Source organism: Echeneis naucrates, chromosome 19 (assembly GCF_900963305.1).
Source record: "Echeneis naucrates chromosome 19, fEcheNa1.1, whole genome shotgun sequence".
NCBI lineage: Eukaryota > Metazoa > Chordata > Actinopteri > Carangiformes > Echeneidae > Echeneis > Echeneis naucrates.
Window position 1 is genome coordinate 6,459,622 of NC_042529.1, and position 26,838 is coordinate 6,486,459.

Genomic DNA, 26,838 nt, shown 5'->3' on the forward strand with positions numbered 1-26,838 from the left:
GAGTATGAAGATATGAAGGAAAAATAAAGGAGCCTGATGGTGTGAAAACTCTGTCTGACATGTTAGCAGCTTCATCCAGCCATTCTGCAATACAGTCATCATCACACTCTCACTTTGGGGGCTTGCATTTAGATCACTGAATGGACCGTGCATATCATATAACACTGAATCAAAGACATGTGCCATCCTGTGGAAAACCTCATCTGTCTAACAGTCTGACACGTTTCACTTCTCTTTTGGCCCCAAGAGGCTCCAGAAGAGGCAGAACATCCTGAACTGGTGTTGTGAGGCAGCGCTTACATGGTTTCTCCCGGCGTTTGCAGCTATGCAGAAAGCCTAAGAAGGACTAACACAATTTCCAGGAGTTGCTCATACGGCTGAGCAGCAGCTCAGAGTGCCCTGTTCACTCTGGTGAATATGGGTATCCTTTGGCGAATGCAAAGTTTGGATAAGCGCAGCTTCCTGCCAGCAGCACAGATTAAAGTTGTGTGTTTAGAAGTGGATGGCAGGGACTTGCTGGGTGGAAGTTTTCCCCACAGGCAGAGAGTGTGGCAGCTAAGGTCAGGGGCCCGCCACATCACAGCCCTAAAAATATCCCCTGCATTTGATGCCTGTCACAGAGCGGTTACACAATCTGTGCCCCGACTTGAGCCTGCCAGAATTAAACCTCACCATGTTCTGCCTTTAAGGACGGCTTCACAACAAGCTTCTGCAGTGATGAAAACAAAATGTTCAAGTAGGAAAACCAAAGGCTTCAATCTCTCGGTGAGTGCCACAGACACACACACAAAAACAGTAGATTTCAAATGATTGTGGACAGAGAAAGAAAAAGGCACGTTTGGTGTTTTCCCTTTAAGCTTATAAATCATGTGTGAAAGGAAGCCGCGGTGAGAAAATGGCTTCTCACAAGTCAAAGTCTGGCACCAAGAAAAATGTTACAAAGGCGGCAGAGGAATCCAGTCCAGTGGATGAATATGTCACACCTGGGGGCTATGAGCTGGAGAAAATCCTCAACCGTGGGAGTGTGGCTTACACTCATGTCAACGAGGTCTGGCCTAATGTCTACATCGGGGACGAGTAAGTAAAAAGTATGAAATCATTAAACTGGATGGAAAAATGGAGGATTAAAACAATATTCACAGCAGTTTCCTGCAGGGAGACAGCAAAGGACAAGCTCGGTCTGAAGAGGCTGGGGATTACGCACATCCTGAACGCAGCCGAGGGGACGTGGAATAATGTGGACACCGGCGCCGGTTACTATAGCGACGTGGGGATGGTCTACTATGGCGTGGTGGCAGAGGACGTCCCGTCCTTTGACCTCAGCCAGCATTTCGTCTCTGCGGCGCGGTTCATAGAGGAAACACTGAGCAACCCTCAGAGTAAGACAACACACAGCTCAGGTTTCACCGCATCATACAGACTCTTTGAGATCTGCTCTTAATGAGCAGGCACCACCTGACTGTAAAGAAAACAACATTTGTGGTTTTAACTCCACTTGCCCTGAAGTTTTTTGTCACAGCTTTTGTTTTTGAGGCACAAAAGGAATTTTGGTTTGTAAAGCTCAGAGCAAAGAAAAATAAACTTCAGTCACTTTCCAAATATCCCGATTCCTGACCTCACTCTGACGTTTTTCTTAGGAATAGTCAAATAGGGCTGTTTTCAGTGAGACCTGCGGATACAAACATCTGACAGACAAAAACAGAACTTTTCACTTGGCTTGATGGCCCCAGTTAGAAAAGACTTTGTAATTGAAGGCTGATCCTTAAATTGTGTGACGCTGCAGGTCCCTCACTGTGAGGCTTTTCTACAGACAAACTGCTGGTGCACTGTGTGATGGGAAGGAGTCGCTCCGCCACGCTCTTCCTCGCTTACCTCATGATCTGTGAGCGCATGACGGTGGTCGACGCCATCGAGCACGTGAAGAAACGCCGGCGGATCATCCCGAACTGGGGCTTCCTGAAGCAGCTGAGGGAGCTGGACACGCACCTGCTGGAGAGGAGAGACTCGACTGAGGCGAGATGATTGCAAGACAAGTCCAGATGGAGCAACAGCAGGCAACATCAGGTTCACTGATTTCATTTGGAGACAAGTCAAAGTTGAGTCAGAAGTTACACGAGGTCGAGCCTCCACATCTCAAGTCCAACCTGAAAGTTTAGGACGAATTCAAAGAGGTCCAAATCAAAATAAAATAAATAAATAAAAATCAGGATGCTAACTAATAACATCAAATGTCCAGTGTGAGAGGTCACGTGGGGCTGCTGCATGTGTTTTCCTCAGGTAACTGGGATTTGTAAAGTAAATTTAGAGTAAATTAAGTTTCAGAACAGTCCAAGTCAAGTTTCCTTCTTTTTTCTTTTCTTTTTTTTTTTTTCAACTCACGCTGTTATGATTTTTACTTTTCTGCAAAAGAAACAGCTGCCTGGATCATCCCCGAGTTTCAGAATCAAAAGAGAACCACCAAGTACATGGTCAATCATAATTTATTCTTCGGCTAAAATGTACAGCATTTTTAAGTGACTGACAAAAGGAGAAAAGTCATAAATACAAGAATGTCATTCTGTCCGAGTTTTGTGCACATAGCCAGGTATTTCCCCCCTTTCCTCACCAGCAACTCTGTACAGGTACAAAGGCTACAAAAGAGCAATATAAACAAAAACACAAGTACAAGTTGCGTTTTACATGCAATCCATTAGCTTAGTTTGGTCTATTCACAGGCTCTATTCTTCTACACTTCGGTAAAATATAAATCCAACATTTTATAAAGATAGAAAACAAATCTACAGATGGAATGGAAACGTAGCTTTAAAGGCATTATGTAAAATATCAACTTTGGACTAAATTTATATTTTCTTTATTGTTATTCCTTATAATCATTTAGTTCTTTTAAATTCTGCCACACTTCCGGACATTTTGAAATGTTTGAGAATTTTCAGGGTACAAACACTGAGATATGCTTTGTTATTTTGACAGAAATCAGTCTGCTTTATTAAACAGAAAGCTGCCTCAAGGAGATCTGTTACAAAAGACTTCAGAATTATACATACATAGCAATAAAACCTCTCAAACCGAACAGAAACCGGACTAAGTTTACATTTTTTTTACATTATTAGAATTAACAAAATATAGTTTCATCTTTTTCCCTGTGAGGGGAAACCTAATAAAGGCCAGATATCTTTAAAATGGCTTGCTATTAAGCACAACACTTGTACAGTACTACTCAATGCACTGTCACTAACAGAGACTGAAGCATGCTAGTTGTCACTTTACAAAATAAGTACAATAATTTAAATATACAAAGGCATGAGTATAGTACAAACTAATTGTCAGCACTGTTAGACAGGTACACTGAACAGGTTCAAACAGCCACTAACTCCACTTGTAGCAGGCACATTAAATGGCTTCATTTGAGGCTGCTACACAACCACTGATGAAATCTTCTACCTGTGAGCTCTGAACCGGCCTGCTCTAAAGACACATCAGAGACACTAACACTAATTAAATAGATTTTCATCGTAATGATGTAAGGCTTCCCATCTGGAGGAACAAAAATACTTTTTTTTCCCTTTTTTTTTTTTTTTTTTATTTTTTAAATATTAGCTTCAAAGTTTACTCACTGATGAAAATTTTTGCATTTTTGCAAGTGCTGCTGCTGGTTTTTAAGTAATAAACGAAAACAAAAATACACCAAAAAAAAAAAAAAAAAAAAAAAGAAACAAGGCCAGATCAGTGCATCTTTAAAAAGCAAAATGCACACGAGAAGAACCAGCTCAGTCCTGCGGGGAGTTACCGCCTGATGAAAGGCCCTTTCAGGGACTGCTTGGACATGCCTGTGTTCATGTAACCATGGTGACCAGCTGGAGTATACACCATGTTGCCATGTGGTGGAGCCTGCATGGGCTGCTGGGGGTATGGCTGTGTTCCCATCATGCCCATCTGCATAGAGTACTGGGGTGACTGGTTCATATAGGCATGGTTGCCATGGTAGCCGCTGTTCATCATGGGCTGGCTCATGCTGTAGCCATTCATGGCGTTGAGGGAGGGCATGTTCATGGAGTTGACATTGTATGCTGGCGCCGGCATGATATTCACGCTCATGTTCATGCGTGGCATGGCCGCCAGCGTCCTGGATGGCGCCTGCATGGCCACAGTCTGTGGCGGTCGGGCGTACATCTGCTGCTGGTGGTGTGACAGCGGGGCTGACTTGGAGCGTGCTGAGATGTGACTCTTGGAGGCCATTTGGGGCTGGATCCGCTGCGAGGGCGAGATGCCCATATTGCGCTGCAGCATCATGGGTGGTGGGGAGCTGAGATTTGGGGGAGGGGTCATGGTGGCCTGCACCTGCGGGTTGGGGACTCGATGTGGGGTCTGGGACAAGGAGACCAGGCTGGAGTGCTGCGATGATAGCGAGGGAGTGTTTGCATAAGATGTTATGGGATGTGAGGCCGAGTGGTTGAAAGGCAGCGAGTGAGGATGGTCGATGAACGTGTTGGTGAACTGCTGCAGTTTGGCCAGACTGAGGCCAGACGACTGGGAGTAGTGCCCGCTGCCGTACTCCCCCTGGTGGTTGATCCTCTCGTAGAGGGTGAAGTTCGGGTTGCCAGATTCAGGAATGTCTGCCAGCTGCATGGTGGTGGTGAAATTAGTGGGTATGGCGCACTGTGCCATGGACTGCTGTTGGCTGTGCTGACTGTGTTGATTGTGAAGACTATGCTGTGGGTGCTGATTGTGCTGGCTGAGCTGATTGTGCTGCAGGTGGTGACTGTGGTGGTGACTATGCTGGTTGTGGGGATTGTGTTGACTGTGCTGGTTTAGCTGATTGTGTGGACCGTGCTGATTGTGTTGGCTGTGCTGATTGTGTGGGCCGTGCCTGCTGTGAGAGTTGTGTTGACTGTGTTGGCTGTGCTGCGAGCGCTGGCTGTGCTGACTGTGCTGGCTATGCTGGCTGTTGCTGGGAGGCCTCTCCACCACCACGCAGCCCTGTGGCGACTTAACGTTGCAGTGCGGCGGCGAGCTCAGGCTGTTCTGCTGAATCATCCCGCAGCTGCCTGGGTTGACAGCGGCCATTTGCTGGCTTACGGCGCAGCTGCTCTGGGCCAACCCGCTGGGGGGGATGCTGCCATAGGAACAGCTGTTCTGGGTGGGGCCTGCCCCACAGATGCTGCCGCCCATGGTGGAGTCGTAGCTACTTGGGTTCTCATAGTTCTCCGTGGTACTCTCGATGCTGCCTAGATCGCTGAAGCCACTGTCCACGACCTGCTGCGAGTGATCTGACACGGATGGCACATCCATCATGGGGCTCGTCTCCATGTTGTGTAGTGAGGGCACTGAGATGGCACTGTGGTCGGGGCTGATCTGAGTGTAGCTGCTCTCCAGGATGGAGACAGCCGGGCTGTTAACGGAGCGTACCGACTGGCTGGGATGGGACTGTGCAGAGGAAAGGGGACTGCTGTGGTCTGACTGGGGGCAGTCGTCCATTGAGGTGAGCTGGGGGCTCTGAGCCACATGGGCATAAGTCTGCAGACTTCTGCAGGGCTCCTGGCTCTCCACACAGTCTTGAAAAACAGTCTCTCGCTCAGTCTCCTGAGTCAGGGACTGGACAGCTTGGGCCGTCTCTGAGTCAATCTCTGTGCAGATTGGGGGATCCTCCCTCAGCACAGGACTGAGTGTTGGCCTCTCTGCAGGCTGAGCAGGTGGGCGATCTGGACAAGGGCTGGGCGTGCTCTCTTCCTCTGACTCAGAGTCTACAGGGTTGTCAGAGTCAATGGCTGCTACTGAAGCGGCTGCTACTGCTTCAGGTGGTGGTGTTTCTCCCGTGGCGTCTGTCACTGACTTCTGGATGCTTTCTGCTACAGTAGCTGGCTCCTCACCACTGCATGGTACGTTAGAAACCTGCTGACTCAGCTCAGAGTCATTGTCTTCTTTTGGATCTAAAAAATGTGGGGTGCATTCGGCTATTTCTTTCGAAGTCTGCTCCAACTCTGCTTTGCTGCTCTCAGGTTCTGCTGTCTTGCTGTGACTGTCATCTTCATCATCTGCATCCTGGTCCTCAATCTGAGCTCTTTGCTCATCCTCATCCTCATCTTCCTCATTGTCATTCTGTAGTGACACAGCACCCTCTGTGCTATGTTCCACATCTTTGGCTGGGAACTCCTGCTCATGTTCACTGTCTTGCTGGTCATCTTCAGGTGGGTCTGGAGAATCACCTTGGTCCTCAGCCCTAGGGGAGAAGGTGCCATGAGAGCCGGCAGGTGAGCAGACTGGAGAGGCTACCGGTGATCCTTCAGGGGAGCTAGACTTTTGGGAGCCATGGTCAGCGGGACTCAGGGGCTCGGACAGGAGCCTCTCTAGAGTTACATCTGGACTAGCCGGGCCTCTGCCGGCTTTGCTGCCCTCATCTGCACTCACAATGTCCTGGTCGGGCTCATCCTTTGCTTCTTCGGTCTGAATATGGTGCTGCTCTGCTTCCATGGGGGTTTCAGGGGGTGTGTAAAGGTTGAGCTTGAAGCCCATCTTTCGTTCATTCTTTAGCCTCCATTTAGGAGGGCCACGTTTCACTCCTTTGGGCCAGCCTTTCTTCCGTTTCACTGGACGGGGTCTGTCGGGTCTCTTCGAGAGAACATCAGCTCCTACAGATAAAAAAAAAATAACATTAAGAAAACATTTTACCGTTTTACCAGACAGACAGAACAATCAGCTATGATATGATTTCATGAGAAATCCTCAAGTATAATAATAATAATCAAGATGAAACTCAGGATGCAAATACCATCATTCCAGTGTTCAAGATTGTCTTTCTGTGCATTTTTCTCCAGCCTTGGGCGACCTCTCCGCCGCTTCAATGGTATAATCGGTTGTTTGTCCTCCTGTTCCTCCTCCTCCTCCTCTTCCTCCATCTCGCCCACTCTGCAGGTGCGCTCCAGCAGGGGCATGGGACGCTCATCCTCCGAGTTGTCGAAGGGCTCGTTCAGCACCTCAGTCGTCTCAGAGATGGTTTCTGTTGTTACACTGCTGTTTATTCTCTTTCTTTTACGCCCTCTCTTCTTCAGCACAATAGTTCTCTGAAAACAGAAACACAAGACCAGCAAGTGAAAATGGAAGAGAGCCCGATGAAAGCAGTTTTTAAGACTGAAAACTGGGGCACTAGGGGGCTGACTTCCATGAGGATAGAGCAAAAATTCATTCAGGCTTTTGTGCTAAATGTAAAATGTCAAAACCACACTGCAGGACTAAATGTTTGAGCAATGCAACTTAGAGTGGAAAACCACACATAAGACAGGCAGAGTAAGAAAAACCACAGTCTATATTTTACATTCTCCAGTCGTTTCCCACCAGCTGCCTAAAAATTCAACTGCTCTTCTCTCCGAAATCCTTCAGAGGATGAATGTGAAATCAATACTGTAACTAATACACTAAATAAACTCCGACAGCCACTGTCATTCTTTTCTGGTTTCCATACCGTTTTTGCTGACAGGGTACCCTTGACATCATGCAGCTGGATGTAATATTAACTCCAGCACAAGGGGGCAGTGCCATATAGATAGAACAGATGTGAAAAGCACATAGGAGGGCAGTAAATTAACCATGACCACTGACAATAGTACAAGGTTTAGCCTGCACAGTCTTGACACCAGCAGTGAAAACACAATCTATTATCTACAGCTGCAGGCACACGGGGAGGCTGCAGATGACACGAGGAAGCCACTGAACCCTCCAATGAATTCATGAATATTTATCCAACCTCTCCATCTCACCAGAGTACACAACATGGTGGCTAACGAACAAAAATATCTAATCATGCACATTCAATTCCACTTTGTCAGTGAATAAAATTCCACATAATCAAGCAAATACTACACTAGATAGGAGACATTGGGGGGGGGGGGGGGAGCTGAGCTGTGGTGATGAAGAAGAATCATGATTCACACTAACAAACAATGAATTTCACCTTTCTCTTGGCTGCAAGCATCACATGGGCTTTTGTCAGGATGGGTGGTGAGCCATCAGAGTCATCGTCATCATCATTGTCATCATCGGCATCATCATCGCTAACTTCCTCCAACTGCTGGATGCGCCTGGTCCAGGGCGGCGCAGGGCGGCGCTCATAGGTCCTGTAGGGAACCTTGCAGTGGACCTTTGTGAGAGGTTGTCTGCTACCGTGAGTCATCATGTAGCCCTCTCTCTCCTCCTTCTCCCAGCAACTGGCCTGCTCCTTCAGCCGCTCAGCCTGGTAATTAAACAGACAAGACGCATTATCTCCAGGAAAGGCACATGCACGACTCCTACATCTCAGCAATGAGGCTAATGGGAAAACAAGAGATTGGAATTAACATCATGACAAATGAATCACTGCAGATTTCTCCTGATAATAAGAGCAGCGTGCTGATTGGATGTATGCCTGTCATGGAGGAAACATTTCTGTTAAGTAACCGTGGAAAAATTGCATTTCATGGGATATTCAGCACTATCAATTATGTAGGGAACTGATTTAGTGCAATTTTGCACAACATTAGATGCCTGCTGACAGTGAGAATGCCTTTCCCATTCATGTCCTCTATTTGAACTCTTCAGCTAATCAAACAAACACTCATTAACAGCATTGCAGGCATGTGCAACCAAACAACTAGCGTCTACTGATTGAACAGGGATACGTACATCCATCTCTGCTTCTCTCTCCTCCTCAGACAGGACAGTGTTGAGATTCGTGGAAGGTGTCCAGTGCAGGGCGTCGGGGTCCACCTCATTCTGACGTGGGTTAGCCCTAAGCCTCTCCATGTGCCTCTGAATCAATCGCTCTCTTCTTATCAACACAATCCTAGGTCACAAAGAGAAAAACCCTTGAGTTCATGTCAACGAGCGAGTGAGTCAGGGTAGACAGGAGGTGATGTGTGGTTAAATATGAGCACAAAGACGAGCTCTCTGGGACGGCAGGTGCACCATGTCCTTGGGGGTGCTTAACCTGACTTACTTCTGTCAATATTCAGCGGCATTAATGGATACGCTGTTAAAAATACCCACTGGCCTGGATAAGTCAGACAGCACACAGAAGTGGCAGCACAGGCTGAAGGAGACTGCGGCTTGGAAACTGACCTGCCATCCTGTCTGTCAATCATGCCGAGCTGCTGGAGAGTATCGGCGATGTCGTGTGGACACATCCCAGTGGCCCTGCTTATTCCTTTAACACTGATGTGTTTATCTGGGTGCTTATAAAGGTACTCCAGTATGACACTTTTCCAATATGCCAGGTAGGATAAGCGACCCAGATCTGACAGTGGCTTCTCCGGGGACCCGGCTTGCCCTTCTTGCCTGGTGAGAAGGTAACCTAAAAAGACATGGTTCAAACAAAAACAAAATGCTATAGTCAAGCTGGAGGCGTTGGCTGCGTTATTTCAGATTGCAACCATAATTCCCCCCCCTCCCCCCACCCCTTCCATCCATCCCTTATGGGTTGCATGTAAGGATGTGACACTGAACCCCGTTTAGGTTTTCACCTTCAAATATTATAAAGGGAGGCGAGGCAATCAGTTTTCCTCTCCTTCAACCTTTATCAGAAGCTATGGTACATGCTGGCAAGGGTAACAAAGCCGGTTGAAAAAGGGGAGTAAAGAGGAAACAAAGCGACGGAGCGAAACAGAGAAGCAGCTGGATGTCATTGCTCACAAGAGACTGCACTTAGAAGAGATAACGAACAAGGAAAAAAACCTAATACTAATATGTATCTGTGTGTAATTAGTTTTATAACAGCCCTGTCAAGGGTCATCCATTATGAGCGGCATGAAATTAATTAATGCCTTTTAATGTGCACCCACTACCGAGAACCAAACAAGCAAATCTAATCACCAAACAGTGAACACATAATATTTCAGTAATCATAACAATATTCATTACTAAAGCTAAGAAGAAGAGACAGTGATAAACACTTAGCAATGAATATTCAAATTAATTAATTGAACAGTTTAATTATGTAATTTTAGGAAAATATTATCACTTATAACAAAACAAAATAGCTTCTCTGACTCCTTTGAATTATGATTTGAAAAGGAAAATTTTTTACATGGACACCCACTAATGCTCAGCTCTCAGAGCTACCTGAGACAAAGTGTTCCTCTAATACAGTCCAATATAACAGAAAATCTTAATCTAAACAACTTCCAGCTCCAAAGCTACATTTTCCAATAAAGCCTTCAAAGAGATCAGAACTCAGCTGTGTTCAATCTCCCTTAATCCCTGTCTTTGTTATCAGCACACTCTCAATATCACAGATCCTCTCGCATCTCTATGTCTCAATGGCTCCCAAAGTGAACAGGAAATCAAATGCTCCATTACTGCCTGCCCACCCGGCACTCACTCCTCTTTCCTCTCTTCATCACACACAAACCTGTCAGAGAACCAACTCTTGAAAATAATAAAGCATCTATAATGACAAAAAAGAAAAGAAAACTGCCTGCCTAAACACAGAAATCCACTCAAGGCAGCAACTGTTTTCATCAGTGGACTGCAAGGCTTTAAATATTATATGTGTTACATTTGCTGGACTAATACATAAAAGCAGCATCTACACTACAAGTCAAGGAGAGAGAATAGGTGGCATTTTTTGATAAAAAAAAAAAAGCTCTTCAAGCAAAGCTTTGGTGAAACACTATTGGCCATCAATGATGTATGCAGCCAGAATGTAATTCTCACTCCTAATCTTCCGTGATTGCCTAAACACTGAACATGAATGCTCTTGATTAGGCCACTTCAAAGCCTTAACCAAATAACAGCACCTTGCCACAAGCAACAAATTCCCCCCTTAATCTGAAATTGTTTGTAAAGACCAATGAGAGAAAAAAAGACTCAGTCCAGCGGTCTAAAAAAAGCATTAAGGAACTTACTGAAATCAATAAGGAACCTTCCAAATCCTTGCCTTTGGTACTGAGGCATGATCATTATGCAGGAGACATTGTACTTCTGCTGGCAAAGCTTTTCCTGAGGGAAGGAGAAACAGATCAAGTATGTCAGAGCTCTGCTGAAGCTGGCAATTTACTGCACCTGCCATTGTCCTTGTCTAAATCTGTGCACGCACACACACACAGACACACACACGAAAGCAGTAACACTGTCCTGAATTACAGCTACAACAAATAAAAACTATTCTTTGTCTGGTAATCACTCTGCCTATTCTTTGATTAACTGTTTTTTTTAAAGTGCAGAATATATGTGGAAAATGTGCATCACAGTTTTGACAGAATGCAAAAATGTCATTTTAACATTGCTTTTGGTTCCAAAACCTAAAGACAGTCAATTTAAAATGATGTGAGACAGACCAAAACAGCTAATGTTCACATTTTAGTGGCTGGAATCCGTAAATGTTTGGAATTTTTCAATGACTACCTAATTAGATGACCATTAATTTAAGTACAACTAAATCAAACTTGATCCAGGGTCCCAAAATGGACAGGTTTCTCTCTATCAGCATCACCATTTAAAAATGATATGCGGTATTCCTTCATTTCCCATGTAATCACTCTGTAATTCTTACCTTGGAGAAATAGCCCACAAGATGACAGCCTTTCTCATCATTCTTTGTAAGTATGTAGAAAAGGAAAGGCTCCACATCATAATACAAGGTCTTGTGATCCAGGAAAAGCTTGGCTAACAGGCAGAGGTTTTGGCAGAATAGTTTGCTGACATTTCCATCAACCTAAACACGGAATAAAAAGAGCAAGAGGACACTGTTCAAACAGTTCCCATTTTTTCCCTCCTCCTCCTGGAACCCATTCAGTGGAATCTCATGCAGCATACAGTTATTGCTTTATTGCTGTAAAGGGAGGCTGACCTCAAATACAGAAAGGTCATCCTTTCTGTAGATTTCATTGGCTGGTGGGTGGAACCAGCCGCACTTCTTTGTGTGCCTCTGGAGAATGTTTTGGCTTCTCATGTACTTCAGACAGAACTCACACAGATAAAGCTTTTGTAATCTGGTGAAAACAAAAGGCAGAGCTACAGTTTGTGGTTCAGCACAAGGTTTTTTTATAAAGGACACTGAAATGAAATACAGCTCCAGGAGCAAAGACAGTGGCACTAATTGCCAAGTAAAATCAGCATTACCTTGAGTATTCAGGTGGGTAAGGCGACGAGTACCAGGTCTGAATCTCATACTTCCCAAATTCGATAATGGCAGGGCATCTCAAAGAGTCTGTGCTCAACAAGGATCCAGTTCTCTGCAAAAAGGTTTCAAATAGAAGGACCACGGTAATTCAATATTAGTGTCTCTTATCACCGGTCCATATAGCTACAATACTGACTGGTTAAGTTCTCATGTGAAAATGAAAGATAATATAGATGCAAGCTAAATCTGTCACTTTTTTTAGCTTCTATTCATCCTATCATCCTATCATTCATCTCTTAGACCTATACTAAACAGTTTTTAGGGTTTCATCTCTTGCTCTTAACGAAAATTTGAAATATGCCCTTGAAACAGAAGTTTGGTTGCAACACTCACCTGTGCAGCCAGTTCCTGGACCCGTGTGAACGTCTCAATGTCCTCCTCTGTGACATGGTCTCTGGACATGGCTGCAAAGTCCATTTGGGCCTCCTGCTTGACACGGAGCTCCCCGTTGTGGCCTGTTACAGGCACAATAGCACAACGCCAACACATCAGATAACACATCAGCACCGGCATGTTTGAAGCAGCAGTTGAATAATCTCATAAATGCATTCTATGCAAATGTGTTTATACTGTGTGTGCTGCTGCTGAGCCTGTTTGAGGCCATGTCTCTGAGGAATTTCATAATGTATCATCTTTGCATGTTTTTATGAAAATCCCTAATGTAATGAAGTGAAACTAAATCACTCTAATTGCGTAACCGCTTTCATGTGCTTAGTCATCCACCAAGACAGTTTCCCATGAATTAAGAAGCAGATGCAGTGAAGAGAGCGAGTGTCGACATGAAAAGCAACTGATGTTGGAAAGCAGGCAGTAATTTTATGAAAGACATCAACACTATGACTTAACCACCAAAACAAAAACCCATTACAAGTGGAAGTGATGTGTCATTAACATATTTATGGAAATGTGCTGCTGGGGTAAGTAGTGTTTGTGCAGTATACCATTTAGAACTGCATGAAACATATATCATAAATTGTTTTTGCTAAGTGTTATTTTTATATATGTTTTTACCTCTGACTTCATTTCTGAAGACAGTGAAATGCAAGGGTTACTGCACTTTTGGCTATAATCATCAGGTCAGCGCTGAGTCAACTTGGGTGGGTGACTCATTGGGTTGTATGTGTCTAAAGCCCGCTGGAAGTGAGGTTGAGTGGAGACAGTGATTTCAAGAGTGAGGGTGGGATGAGGGAGAGCGTTGATGTGACTACAGCCTCTTCTAGGTAGTGATCACGATGTGTGCACTACTGCAAAGGGTCAAGAACAGAGCAAGGAGCAACATGAGGGAGTTAGTGGGCCATGCACTATGACAAAAGCCAATGTGCGAGAGGATGGAAGCCACGTATAGTCCGCAGGCAAGTCAAAACGCAACGAAACTGGGTTAAGAAACTAAAAGAATTCAAATTAGGCAGAGGATTAGTAGTCTGTTAGAATGTTGAGGGTGTCTTCTCAAAGAAAAGATTAGCTCTAGTCTGGAAAAAACACATAACTGCGAGTGTTAAGCTTTAAAAAGAAAGGAAAAAAAATAGAAGAAACTTAAAGGTGTGGAGACGCAGGTCTTGGCTGGAGTTGCGAGCCTTGCTTACCATGATAATTCTCAGGCTTAATTCTTCCGTCTGTCAAGTCTCCCTTTCCTGGTGAGAGGGCTCCCTTCTGAGGGCTCACTTTATACCTCAGCCTGCCTAGTGTCCTGTGCTTTTTAAGGAAGGGGTTACGTTTGAAACGATTGACTATCTTAAATGGGTGTCCTCTGGGTCGGCCCGGCCCAGCAGAGGTGGAGTGTAACCTATTTTTAGTAAACTCATTTTTTCCAAGGTGCTGGGGCCCCGTTTTGGACACATGAGGTGAATCCTGCTTATGATGCATGCGCTTAGGTGGCGCATAGCAAGGTAGCCTCTTTTTCCGCGATTGTCCCTGAGTAGTATAAATGTGAGAGAGTCCATCAAATAGTCCCTTAAGTTGACTGCTATTGCAGAGACTACTCAGGGAAGGAACACTAGACTGGCTGGAAGAGCTCTGGGGCGAGTTAGCAGAGGTGGAGCTGCTGGACACCTGCGAAGGGGGGCTAAGTCCCGGCAACGTAGGAGCGGAAGGAAGTGCAGAGGACGAGGTGGTTATCTTTTGAGTGGCATCAACAGCAAAGGCAAACGGTTCTGGTAGCTTGGACAGTTTGGGCTGACCCTTGTCTCTAGAGCTTAGCTGATTGGCGGACAACTCTACAGTTAAAGCTCGCGAGCGACGGCCCACTGGGGAAGGGGTAAAGAATTTGGAAAGCCCATCGATAAGCCCTTTGGTTTTCTTGTTAACGGTGAGTGTAGCTGGGGTGGAGGTGGGCGTGAGGGGGAGAGTGGTGGTGGGGGTGGAAGTGGTGAATTGGGTGGCGTCGACCGCACAACAGGGGTCTGCAACAGCCAATCTGTCTCTGGCGTCCTTCACAGATGCAGCATGACCAGATGAAGGTGTGGAACAGACGGTAATCTTTTGACCCCTACCAGGTGACCCCCTTCCTCCAAGTGCTACCATGCAGCCGTCACCACTGGTTACACATCTGCAAAGACATGAACAATAAAATGTTGTAAAACATTGCATCTCACTACATCTGCATTCAGTTGAGTGAGGTTTTGAGGCACTTTACTAGATTATTTCCTATTGTGTTTATTTTTTTTTCTTGAGTAGTAACTTTGTGCACTGCATTTACCTAACACACATGGTTACTACTTAGCTGGCTAATTGAAAATTTGGTTCATTACTCCTGGAGTCAATAAACACCAAAATATTTAAAGTGTAAGAGAAGATTTCCTTGTTTTTACTAATTATTTGTTTGTGTATTCCCTGTAAAATATAATTCCAGTTTACTACAGCATAGGTCTTATTTTGGTAAGTTTTTTTTGTGATGATTAAAGTCATTGCTGAGATCTGAAAACACACGTCAGTGTGCAGAGTAGGTCAAAGCTAAATCTACGCTTGTAAACTGTGATGAATGTTTAGGTAATAATTTCATTGTTAGGCTAACCTGGGGGTTGGTTTTGATAAATCATATTTCTGGCCCCATTGAACTTCTTTTCAGCAGAGCTACTGTGTTCTCAGATCTTAGGATTTAACTGAGTCAGCACTGCATTATTATTTTCAACCGGATTTTCACTTTCTCAGCTTATTGCACACTCACATTCTTTGTTTGAGCTTATTTCTGGGCCTTCCGATTGGCTTTGCATATCGACGTTTGATCTGATCGGCTTTCTTGTGCAGCAGTTTCTTCCCATTCTCCTTCGGCCTGCAGACTTGGCAGACCCAGGTTCCTGGAGGATGTCCAAACGCACAGAGTACCGATTGGGTTGGTTCATCAATTCAGAGGACATACAGTACATTCATTTGAAACACCTCGTTTAATACCAAGAACTGGCGAGAATCCCACCAGCTCACAATGACAATCAATTACTCAGCAAAGTGAAAATCCATAAGCAAAACATTGGGCAATTCTCTGTCCAGAGAAAAATACTTCATTTCACCCTGTAGAGCAAAGCTATCTGACTTGGATGTATTTCCTGCCGCATGTCCTACTACAGTACGTGCACCACCATTACATCATCACTATAGGGTCAGTTCTGTAATCCAGAGATAGGAAATCTCCCTGGCTATGCTAGAATAATTTGATATGCATGCAAAACTCCTAATAAGGCACCACTGCCTGTCTGTGTGCTGAGTGACAGCCCCAAACGGCCGTCTGTGAAGAAAAGGCTTTGAATTGACAGCAGAGAGGGAAACAGAGAAGCCAGACAGTGTAAACTCCTCACCTTTTGGCATTCTTGAAAGTGGCGGGTCGCAGCATTCCATGTGGAAGCCCCGATCACATGAATCGCAGAATAGCATCTCATCCTGAAAGTGAACAGCAGGCATGTGTAAGGAATATCCCTGCTGCATACATGTAACATCTTCCCATCATTTAAAGTATTTTAGAAAAATAAGCCCAATTGGGCAAAAGGGTTTTACAGATGTGAGGAAAAACCAACAAATCCTCAGGGATCAACAAAATGAGATCTACCTCGACAGCAAGTCAATAGCACTGAAAATTGTGCGTGTTAAATGTATGTAACAATATACTTACAGCATTTTTCCCCTGTATTCGACAAGAGCTGCAGGTTTTGCATTCAATACACTGCCATCTTAATCTCTTCACATTGGAGGTTAATTCGGGGGAAAACTTCAGACATGATGGGTGCCCTTCAGAAACAATCAAAAACGTATTTTAGCATGATGTATTTTTACCAACACTGCCTGTGTCACAGGGCTACAGACAATGCTTTCCATTTATTCACGCACTAAGGTTAAATATTAACATATTAAATCATCAAAAAAAAAAAAAAAAAAAAACCACAACCAAAAAACAATTGTGGGCCTGTCTGTCCGCAACACTCCCCCCCACCACAAGATGTGTCTAAAAACAGTATGATCAAACATCTGAGCCACTAATTACAGATAATTTGATCTTAATGAGGCAGAAACAGTAGCAGCACTCATTTTAATGGAGGCCGATCCATGAAAGTCATGTAAAAGCTTGCCTTCTCCCTCACCCTGCTCCCTCTCATGGTTGTAAAACAGCTGTTTTACAGTGAGAGCACAATTTGTGTACACTACGAGCAGTTAATGAAAACCACCTCGACGCTACTTAGTCAAATTTGAGCTATAAAAATGTCACCAGGAGAACAATTCCTTACGGCATTTAAAATAATTGTTCAAACATAAATGACTCCTTGGCAGAGGTAACTTTATGGGGGGTTAGCAGTTTTGTCTGGAACAAAGGAACAGTAAAGGAAATGCCACCAATCTGCAGCGGGGGAAAGGGTTGATCTTTGATCCGCTGTACCTCGTGTGTGGTATAAGGAGAATCAGAATTGAGCAAAAATGATTTCAAATTCTAATGGCCACTTATGGAGCATCTGCCCTTTTTGAGCCCACTGAGGGTTGCAAGCAATTTGGATCCCTTAAGCCTTTCAATTTGAACGTTGTTCTTCCAATAAAAAGGCAAGGAAAAAATGAGTAAGTAATCTGACATCTGATGGTACCAGAGTTGGCTGACATAATCATATATTTTTTTATTGCTTAATGATAGGAAATGTAGGAGTTTGTTGAATAGCACAGATTTGTCTCCAACCCTTATGTTACAGTAGACAATAGAGCAAATCAATGAGGAGTTCTTCATGGAAATATTGCATTTGTAAGATTTGCTGATTTGAAGTGTGATTGCATTTTCAAAAACAAACAAGCAAATATCTGGCCAAAAGAATTTCCCTTAAGATTCACTATATAATAATCAAACAGTAGAGGGAAAAAATATGAAATGTAGTTATACTGAAAAACTGTTCATCTAAATGTCATGATTATTTTGACTACATTTTCCACCCCCAGGCACAGTAATGCTTTTAAGCCGAGCTAAAACACTAACAGTCCAGTCTGCTGCATGTTATGGCTAGTGAGAACATCCAATAACTGAAGTGTTACACAAGGCGACTTACCACTGCTCCCACAGTCTGCACAGGACAGCAGCTCTTCTGGCCGCTTGTCCCGATTTGACTCTTTCGTTCCAAGACAGAAACTGCATATTGGGATGGGGTCAACCCGGAGCTGGGTGGGAACACAAACAGAGACAAACTGTTTAAAAAATAGAAGTAGGCACAGGCTGTGTTTGTTTTCAGACATTTTATCTTGTCAGGATTTTTTGAGATCACTGTAGACATATTGCTGGTTAAAGCAAGAAGATAAAACCAGTGTGTGAATTTAAGGAAGCAGTCATGGAAATATGAACTGGAAGCATAAGCTCAGAGAATTAAAAAAAAAAAAAGTTCTCACAGACTAAAAATTAATAATAAATGAATCTCATCCTCAGTGATATACTGTGTTTGAGATCCACCTCCTTTATCCATTACATCTGAATGGGTAAGTCATCTTGGTAATCATAGTTTAAGGACTTAATCCAATTCTTAAAGCTTGCACTCCAGTCTGAAAGGATTAACCAGCATGTAATCAAATTACCTCAATAATAACACATGCTCTCACATTGCTCACATTGCTTCTCACTGCCATGATCCACTGTAAATGTTGCAAGTCTCTGAACAAACACTCATTTAAGGGCTTGTGGAAAAGTTCAGAAGAAGTAAAATATGAGCTCAAGGTTTAAGAGGATTTCCTCATTGATCACTCAGAATGAAGAGGGGCTGTCTATGCAGTGGAAACTGGGAGAGAGACTTAGTGTCATCTCTTCATACAGCTGCCAGTCAAAATCTAACCAGAAATCATGACCAGGCTTAACTCTTAACTGGAAAAATCACAGCTTTCGTGAGTTGTCCCTTTAAGTCTTAGCTCATATTCTAAAGCCTCTAGAGGAGTATCAAACAAGCTGCTGCATCCTTTCCTGTTTAACAGGAAAATCTTAACGGAAAATAACATTCACAGGGTGTGACCCTAAATAAGCCACCTCATCACCAGTTCACACACTAAAGCCTCATCAATTGACTAGAGCTTTGAAGGGCACTCTGGGGATGCCCATGATCAGTTCCTGGTTTCTATGATGCAGCTCATCATCATGACCTCACCAAGGTTTTCGCCCTGCAAATATCTATTGATCAGAACAGTTCAACTAAAAGGAAACTTGTTTTTTTTTTCCATCCATCAACAAAACACAAGACAGGAAACATCCTTGCATCCTTTCAACCTGTCACACTGTCCAGACGAACCCCCTGGGGTAAAGCAACAAGGATATAGTGTCAATTCCGTCATTGTTCCTTGCTGTTGTATCAATTAGCTGTTTCGGTGAGGGGAAGCAGTTTACCGCCACATCAATGATTACTCTATTTTCCAACCTGCCAAGTCAATATTTGAAAGCAGGCACTAGGACTAGGAGCTGACTGCTGCTCACACAGCTGTTATTATGGACAGAAATGCACCAAAATGCCTCTGTGAAAAGAGGCTACACATCAAGGATAAAACACGATGGCTCAAATGTATTTAGGGATATCCACACTGTGTGAAGTCAAAGAAGAATATCAGAATACATTTTGCTTCGATGTAAGCTAGTCAAAGATGCAACTGAATGATGTTGAATAGACTTTATAGATCATTAAATTCCACACGTACATAACGGCATAAAATTCATTACCATCAATTCAGAGGATCAAGAGTTTAGATTGTTCATCAAGCAAAATGTCAAAACTGGTTTCAGTTTCTTAAATGAGATGACTAAATTTGGAATTTCATTTAAAGATAAGATCATGAAGACTCTGAACTTGTAATAGGTGTTTTTCATAAGTTACAAACATTTTAAATACTTAACAAAAAGACTTAATAACGGCAAGTGATAGCCTTACATATAAACCCAATGCTTTATTCATTGGATTGTCCAAAGTCTGTTAATTAAAGATTCAGAAAAGTTTCAATTACATTCAGAAAGAGAAATATTAATGTTTACCTTTGATCATAAGCCACTATGCTATCGGTGCTTCCTTCATGCTTATGTACAAAAAGAACACAAGCATAATTTATATTTTTTTTTTAATGTGGCAAACTAAATTCACTGGGTACATTGTGTTCATATGAGTAAAAAAAAAGTTAGTTTTCTCTACAAAAGAGTTATAGATACAAGTGAGGAAATTCATGTAAAGAGCCTGAAATGAATAAGACATCAGTGCTAATGTTCAGCCAGTGCATATTGCTGATGAAATGCTCAGAGCCAATAGGCAAGTGTAGGTTCTGACTCCATAACATAGTCTCCAATGACTGAGTTATGAAGTCAAATCCAGGAAGAGAATTAATTTTCATCAGACATATTCTTAGTCCTGGTGATTAAAACCACTAGCAATTTGCAATCTGCATAGCAGAAAAATGAGGAAAATAGAGAAACAAACACAGCTGAAGAGATGCTGATGATTTACTTGGGGATTCTAAATTAAGTACATTACAGGAAATTATGCTGCTTCAAAAGAGCAGGCTGTCCTGAGTGAGGGGGTGGGGTCCTATTAGAACACTGCTGGTAGAGAGAGAGAGAGAGAGAGCTCAAGTGGTTGCATAACACAGCAGGCAAAAAAACTCTCATTCCTTGCCTTTGTTCCTGCCAGTCTCTTCAGAATCTAATAAACTCTAAACCAAGGCTGCTCTTTTTTTTTTTAAGTCAAAGTATCTCTTATTCTTCACACACACACACACTCAATGTGCTTCAACAACTGAACAGGCAGAGATGTCTCATCCTTTGAAGTGAATGGTAAACCTGGACTGGGCTAGGTGATGTCATCAGGCCGGGAGCAATAGGTTGAAATGTTCCAAATGGAAAACAGCAGGCCTTCCTCAGCTATGAGAACCATCGCAGGACATTGTGTCTCTAAACAGTTCTCAGTTTCACTTTTGGCCAGACCACAGACACTGTCACAGTTGTGGCTGCAGTATCAAGGTGTCGCGTCCTGATTATTCACTGTGAAACTGGTGGGGAGCAGGGTGACATCTCTACAGCTTGATGCTGCTCACCACTTCAGCTGCAAAACATGTGCATAGACTATTAAACCACACTTCACCTTGATAAGCCTCCACACACACACACACACACACACACACACACAATCTGCCTAAAAGTCTTCACAGCACACCTTCTACATGACTGCATGCTGCACTTTAATGCCACGCAATGAAAACTATTTTCCATGACACACTTCTCTTTGCTGTCATTTAACACATATTTATCTACATGTGCATCATAGCTAAGCATGAGTAATAGAGAGAAAATCTCTGTATAAACCACCTCCCTGAGGTGCCAAAGCAGTGGAAACAATGCAACCTGGAAGTTTGTTGATATGATTTTATTTCCTCTCTGGGGCATCTCAGTTAGCACAAAGGTCATAACAGCTGCATGTAGTCTGATAATGTCCTGTCCTACCACACACACTTCAGCTCCCAGTCCTTTTTGGGAAGACTAGTTTATGCTCCTGTCCTTGCAAATTACCAGTGAAATGTCCCAATTCTGTTCACCAGTGCTTTGCAACTCACAAGACAGCCAGCCACATCCCTTAAGGTCATTAGGCTAGAGTTACATAACCTGTGGGAAGCCTACAGCAGACTGGCCACCACACACTGTCAGCATGACTTTCTGATTATCCAAGCTCTCTTATTATGGAGACCAACAGAAACACAGCCCCAAACTCTGGATGGGATTGCTTCTGCTCTGCCAAGTTATTAAGACCACAGTCGTAACTGTCCTATCAAGAAAATTCCTCAGTGGTGGCCTTCACTTTTGCCTTTCCTCCTTAGAAGTGATATCATGGAAATATCAATAGTGAAGTTCCAAGTACTTAGTTCTTGTAAAACAAAGCTTTCATATGTGTTAAGGCTAGAATGGTTAGAAGGTGGAGGCTCTGTTATGGTTGGAAGTTTACTGCTGTGGTCATTTTGGACTCCCTTTGGTTTAACGGCAACATAAGACACTGCAAAGGTCAGCGTGACATGGGAATCAGCATTAGAAAAAAGATGGACAAGGCAGAGGCCAAGGCGGGTATACCTGGTCTCGCTCATGGGGGAGGAGTGTCACTGATGACAGGACCAAGGGGGAAGTAGTTGGACACCTGGAGCCCCTTCCATCCACACTGCCATGGCTGAGCTTGTACCGCGGGCCATTTTTTAACAACCTGCCGTTGTTAACCGACCGCTTGGCTGCCAGTCGTAACCTCTGCCGGAAAGCAGGGTTATCAACAACTATTGAGAGGTCATCCTGGTTCCTCAGATACCTCTCAATGTTTTTTAGTGAGGAGCCATGGGTATCATCCAGGCCCTCAATGGCCCTCTTAAGTATTTTATTCCAATCGATATGGCGCAGATCGCTTGAATTCCATATAGATTCCTTTGATGGCACAGACACGTTTGCAGGTGGGATTGATCCAACTCTCCCGGGATTTCCTGGGTCCTTGTAGGAGGCGCTCCCTTTATTTGTAACCTTGAGAATAGAGCCATCATGAACACTTAATTCCAACTGCTCAAGGACGGTCTTCTTGTCCAGGCCATGTGATGTGGCCACCGCATGACAGATTCTCTCCTCTGAGGGCCTCTGCTTTTGCCTTTTGATTTTCTGTATTGCTTCAAGAATCCACTCCGTGTACAGAGGGTTTGCAAGTTTTACCATGGTTGAATAATTAGAAACACAAAAATGTAATCCATACAGATTCCCCCTTTCTGAACACTGTGTACATCCACATCGTTAATAAGGTCGAAAAGTGATGTTCCACACCAGCATCCACATAATTCTTTTCATTCCTGGGTATCTGACACAGAACTTGGGAAAAAGTTGGCACTAGTAAATTCCACAATGGTAGTAACCTGCTGACCTGGAGCTTTATTTATTTAATCCCAGATCAAACCTAGAAGGAAATAGGAAAACAGAATTGGTTATTTTAAAGTAGCAAACTCTTGCAATCATGTCTTCAACATATTGGATGGATATAAAGACTAAAGCCAGAGGAATGCAAGACTTTTAAGATGTGCTAAAACATGAAGAAACAGATGCAGGAGATGTCATGGTTGGTAAAGAAATTACACTTAATCCAGTCTGACTGTATAATCCACACATTTCAACAGAGTCTATTTTGCAAAGAAAAAGAAAATAATAAAAGTTTTCACACCATGACAGGTATGGAGAAACTTCGACCGATTTCTGGAAAAGCACCAACAACCTCCTCGACGGAAAAATATTTTCACTTTCAGACTAATTTAACCAAAAAGTTAAGATTCATTTCTGGAGCGAGAAATTTCCAACAAAAAAATATATATTTTTATGTAAAATAAAATAATGTCACGGCGACATTACTCAGTCTTATTAAAACACATAAACAAAGTTAGAAACGACGGAAGCAGGGAAAAAAAAGTGCACGTAAAGTTTAACTGCCGCTTGTCCGCACGCGACTTCTGACAGTTGGACCGCCGCTAAGAGAAACTGATCCGCGCGAGCGTTAATGACAGCTCCGCAATCAACGGCTCACTTTCTGACAGCTGTCCGGGTTCAACGTTACCGGGACGGGAAAAAGGTCCGCCGGAGCAACGCCGAGCACTCCACCGGAGGGAGGACGGTGGGAGAGAGAGCGTCGATAACCGCCTTCGCCGACCTGGAGTTGTGTTCCGCCGAGTTGAGCAGATAAATGACAGCGTTTGCCAGCGTTACTGATGTCACCTAAACAGTCGCCATTTTGTTACAATGTTGTAGTTTACATGAATCCGACATGACGCTGATTACAATCCAATGGAGTCTCATTAAACCTTACCTACACTAATGTGCCCTCCCTAGCAACTTCAATATTGGCTGTAAAGACAAGATCCGATTTCTGGTTTGATAAAGCACATGTCAATCTTTATGTATGAGCTCACTCTGAGAGGCTCGGCACTGGCTGTGTGATCTGTCACTTCACTCGATTGACCCGCCTCTTAAGGTGCCTTCAGTGATGAATTGATATCATTTCCCTCCAACATACAGAATATCTGAACTCACAGCTGCGACTGCAGCGACAGCGTTTTATTAACTTATAAATACACCATAACAGGCGTTAACTGGCCCGGCAGTACTTAAATAAGGTGAATATTTAACCTCATTTGCAAAGCGTTTAACACCGGCCCACCTTTACTCGGATTCCTCCTTGAAACAGTTGGTTACACTTGAAAGTGATTTGGATCATTTTGCACTTTAATTGGCTGTTTGTTAAATCTATCATTGTTTGCATAAAACCTGCTAAGCGCCGATTTAAAGTGAAACACGCATAGTACAAATTTTTTTGTATTATTTATTTATTTATATATATTTTTTCGTTAAAAAAATAAATAACAGGGAGCACAGTCAAAGACTCCTGCAGGGCTTAATGTGTCTAAGATATCGCCTTTCCTCGTCTTTCCCTTCCAACCCTTTTTCATTATTTCCCCGAGAGGAGCCGTAATTCTGCCGATGTGTAACATTTAAACTATGTGACGTTAAATTGAAGGCGATAAATAAAATGTTCCGTCAGGCTGAAAAGTAGGTTTCTTTCTTTCTCTCTCTCTCTCTTTTTTTTTTCTTAATTTCCCTCCTCTCTCGCTCCGACTCCGCCAGCGAAATTATTTGCGTCCTGTGTTGCGCTGTGCAATGATGGCATGACCTCTTTATCACTATTAACTATCAAATATCTCCAATGAGGGGAAAAACAGTGAGCCCTGGAGGGGGGAAAAGATGTTCAGGGGGGAATACAAGTTAACACGACTGCCGGGAAGAGTAGCTCCTTCATCACTGCTCCTCAATTATGTATCGTTAGTTTTCCTTCCAGCTCCCATTTCTCAGCTTTCCCCTCCGCTTCGCTTTTTTATTCCCACAGTATTATTCTTATTAGGACATGATACGCAGCCCTCGTTGGATTTTCACGCCGTTTTGTTAGATGTTACACAAACCGACCCACCTATCTGTCATCTGCCGCCGCCGTGGTCGAGAAGGCAACAACAAAATTAACGCCAAGTTTCATGCAAAGCATAAACACATAACTAGTAATGAAAGATGGAGAGAGGGGAAAGAAGAAGGAGGAGAAGAAGAAGGAAGGGGGGAAAAGAGAGGGCACAGGGTGCCGTAAATATTTTTGCTGGTAGTTTACCTCTTCAAGTTTTTCCCCCCCTCGGTTACTCCTCTTCATTATCGGGGAAACGTCGAAGGATAAATGTGCGGCGACATATCCGGGCGATTTGGTGGGATGTGATCTCTTAAAACGAAGGCTGAAAAGCTTGCGCCGAGACATGGAGAGGACCTGATAACAACTAATTGAAAGGTTAATCTACATAGCAGCCTGTGACAAAGTGGTACCCTCCCCCTTCTTCTTCTTCTTCCACTGTAGACATCCCTACTTCAGTGTAGTGGAGCGGACCGTCGCCCCTTTAGTGCGCTCCTACAATGATATTGTCAATTTCACCCCCCCCCCCCCCCCATCAACATGTCCACTGATGAGCCAAGAGGAACATTTTTTACACTTCGTGTTTCTGCTGGATTAGTCTCTGCAGGCTACATTAGATTTTGATGTCATAACACTTCTATTGACATTAATTCCCCATGGGTTTTTTTTTTATTCCAACTGATGTGCAGCAGATATAAGATCATATGGGATTCATTTTTACATAAACACAAGAAAATCCAGACTTTGATTTCAAAATGCTCTTTTTCCTCACACTGACCAATTTAACCCAGGGCAGTATGGGATATTATACACTAACACCTTAATCTGCTAATTAACTTCACTCTACTCAAGGAAGAGCAATAGTTGCTGGCAATAATGTAGATCATTAAATTTTCAGTTTTTTTTTTTTTTTTAGATTTGTGCTCCCCTTGCTCCTTCACCAACCCTTCAGCAGCATTGGAAATGCCAGAAAGCTCATTTTTCATGCAGTAATACCGATGTAATTAGAGAGATAATTGGTAACTTCCCATCAGATTACAAACACATAATGTACCGTACTGGCAGCTTTAAAAAGATCTCACATGAAAACATTTAGCTCATTCAAAAAGACATATTTGATGTGTAATTTGATTTGGATTGATTTAATTTATGGTTTTAATCGTCTTGTTATTCCATCATCACACCACATCTTCATCAGATGCACCTCTCTTTACCTTGATGGCCTCTTTGAAGCCTTCTGTTTACCTGTTCATCCTCTTTTACACCGTTTCAGTCCATTCAGTATCTTCCGTCTTCTTCTAGACATGTACTTAAACCTACTTGCTGGCAAATATTTGGTAAATACATGCACATCAAGTGTTATTTCACTGACGTGCTGTTGTTGCAGCAGGTGAAATGGTAATGAAGAGGGTTCAGAGTTGATGAATGTAAGGCTGGTGTCATGATGGAGGCACTGACCAAACCTGCCTGCCTGCGTCTGGTTATAATGAATGCCACCCTGGGCCCCAGCAGGTCCTCCACTGCTGCATGGGTCCAGAGATAATTTGAATTGGAGCATGTGCCATTGCAATCTGCCCATCCCCCTCCTCAATCCCTGCCAACTGCCACACTGGTGTTCACAAACACTGCTGCCCATCTGCGGGGCAAAACACTGGCCAGGGCCCCAGTTACTTCTTTGCCTGCATTCAGAAAAATATATTCTGGCCATGAACTCACTTTTGTAGGCAAATATCTCAAAGTCAAGTTTTCCTCCCCTTCCTTGAAAGTTGTTTACAGTGTGTTGATTTCAAAACAGCAAATGAAACAAGATTTTTTAGATTGCTGCTACACAATAAAACATTTTCAAAATGCCTACAGCTCATTATCTCACAAGAGAGATAGCATAGTACTATAAAATGTAAATTAAATGCACACATTCTATGTTTGTTTTTCCACATTGCGTTCATTGAGCTCAGTAAAAGTTTACCAGGAAAAGTGAGAAAAGTATGTTTAGTCGTTTCCTTATTGTGGCAGGCATTCTCATTACTTAATCATGGCTCCCTCTTTTTGTGTTTGTGTTTTGCCATCTGTCATCTTGAGAAGCAAATGAACCAGCTGCCATGGAGTGTGATCTTGCCCAATCAGAAATGTGGTCCTTTTCAAAGCGCATCTGTGTGAAACCTTAAAAAATGCTGATGAAAAAAAAAAAAAAAATTGTCTCAAAGTTGTTAATAACATTTTGGCTGGAGAATGTTTTCACCTAGATGGCCCTGATTAGCATAAACGCATAAACTA

At 43.3% G+C, this 26,838-nt stretch overlaps 2 protein-coding genes across 8 annotated transcripts; one reads left to right on the forward strand and one right to left on the reverse strand.

Annotated features, from left to right (window-relative positions):
• The first annotated feature begins 628 nt into the window (after nucleotides 1-628).
• On the forward strand, nucleotides 629-7,861 carry dusp29 (dual specificity phosphatase 29). Of its 2 annotated transcripts, XM_029528518.1 has the most exons (5): nucleotides 629-765; nucleotides 858-1,077; nucleotides 1,156-1,379; nucleotides 1,811-2,064; nucleotides 6,910-7,861. In XM_029528518.1, exons 2-4 carry the CDS (start codon nucleotides 896-898, stop codon nucleotides 2,020-2,022), a joined length of 618 nt encoding a protein of 205 aa, XP_029384378.1. In that variant the 5' UTR covers nucleotides 629-765; nucleotides 858-895; the 3' UTR covers nucleotides 2,023-2,064; nucleotides 6,910-7,861. The 2 variants fall into 2 exon arrangements, with proteins under 2 accessions (XP_029384378.1, XP_029384377.1); XM_029528517.1 differs by lacking the exon at nucleotides 6,910-7,861 and having other exon boundaries at nucleotides 1,811-2,360.
• Nucleotides 2,463-24,976, reverse strand: kat6b (K(lysine) acetyltransferase 6B). Of its 6 annotated transcripts, none has more exons than XM_029528512.1 (17): nucleotides 24,772-24,976; nucleotides 21,678-22,530; nucleotides 17,656-17,764; nucleotides 16,248-16,363; nucleotides 15,937-16,018; nucleotides 15,312-15,441; nucleotides 13,732-14,693; nucleotides 12,482-12,603; nucleotides 12,088-12,200; nucleotides 11,816-11,957; nucleotides 11,519-11,680; nucleotides 10,872-10,965; nucleotides 9,088-9,319; nucleotides 8,653-8,812; nucleotides 7,946-8,224; nucleotides 6,767-7,058; nucleotides 2,463-6,626 (listed from the first exon to the last, which is right to left on the reverse strand). In XM_029528512.1, the coding sequence occupies exons 2-17, from the start codon at nucleotides 22,293-22,295 to the stop codon at nucleotides 3,784-3,786; spliced, it is 6,456 nt and encodes a 2,151-aa protein (XP_029384372.1). In that variant the 5' UTR covers nucleotides 22,296-22,530; nucleotides 24,772-24,976; the 3' UTR covers nucleotides 2,463-3,783. The 6 variants fall into 6 exon arrangements, with proteins under 6 accessions (XP_029384372.1, XP_029384373.1, XP_029384371.1 ...); XM_029528513.1 differs by lacking the exon at nucleotides 24,772-24,976 and adding an exon at nucleotides 23,179-23,414; XM_029528511.1 differs by lacking the exon at nucleotides 24,772-24,976 and adding an exon at nucleotides 23,149-23,414.
• Between the last annotated feature and the right edge of the window lie 1,862 nt (nucleotides 24,977-26,838).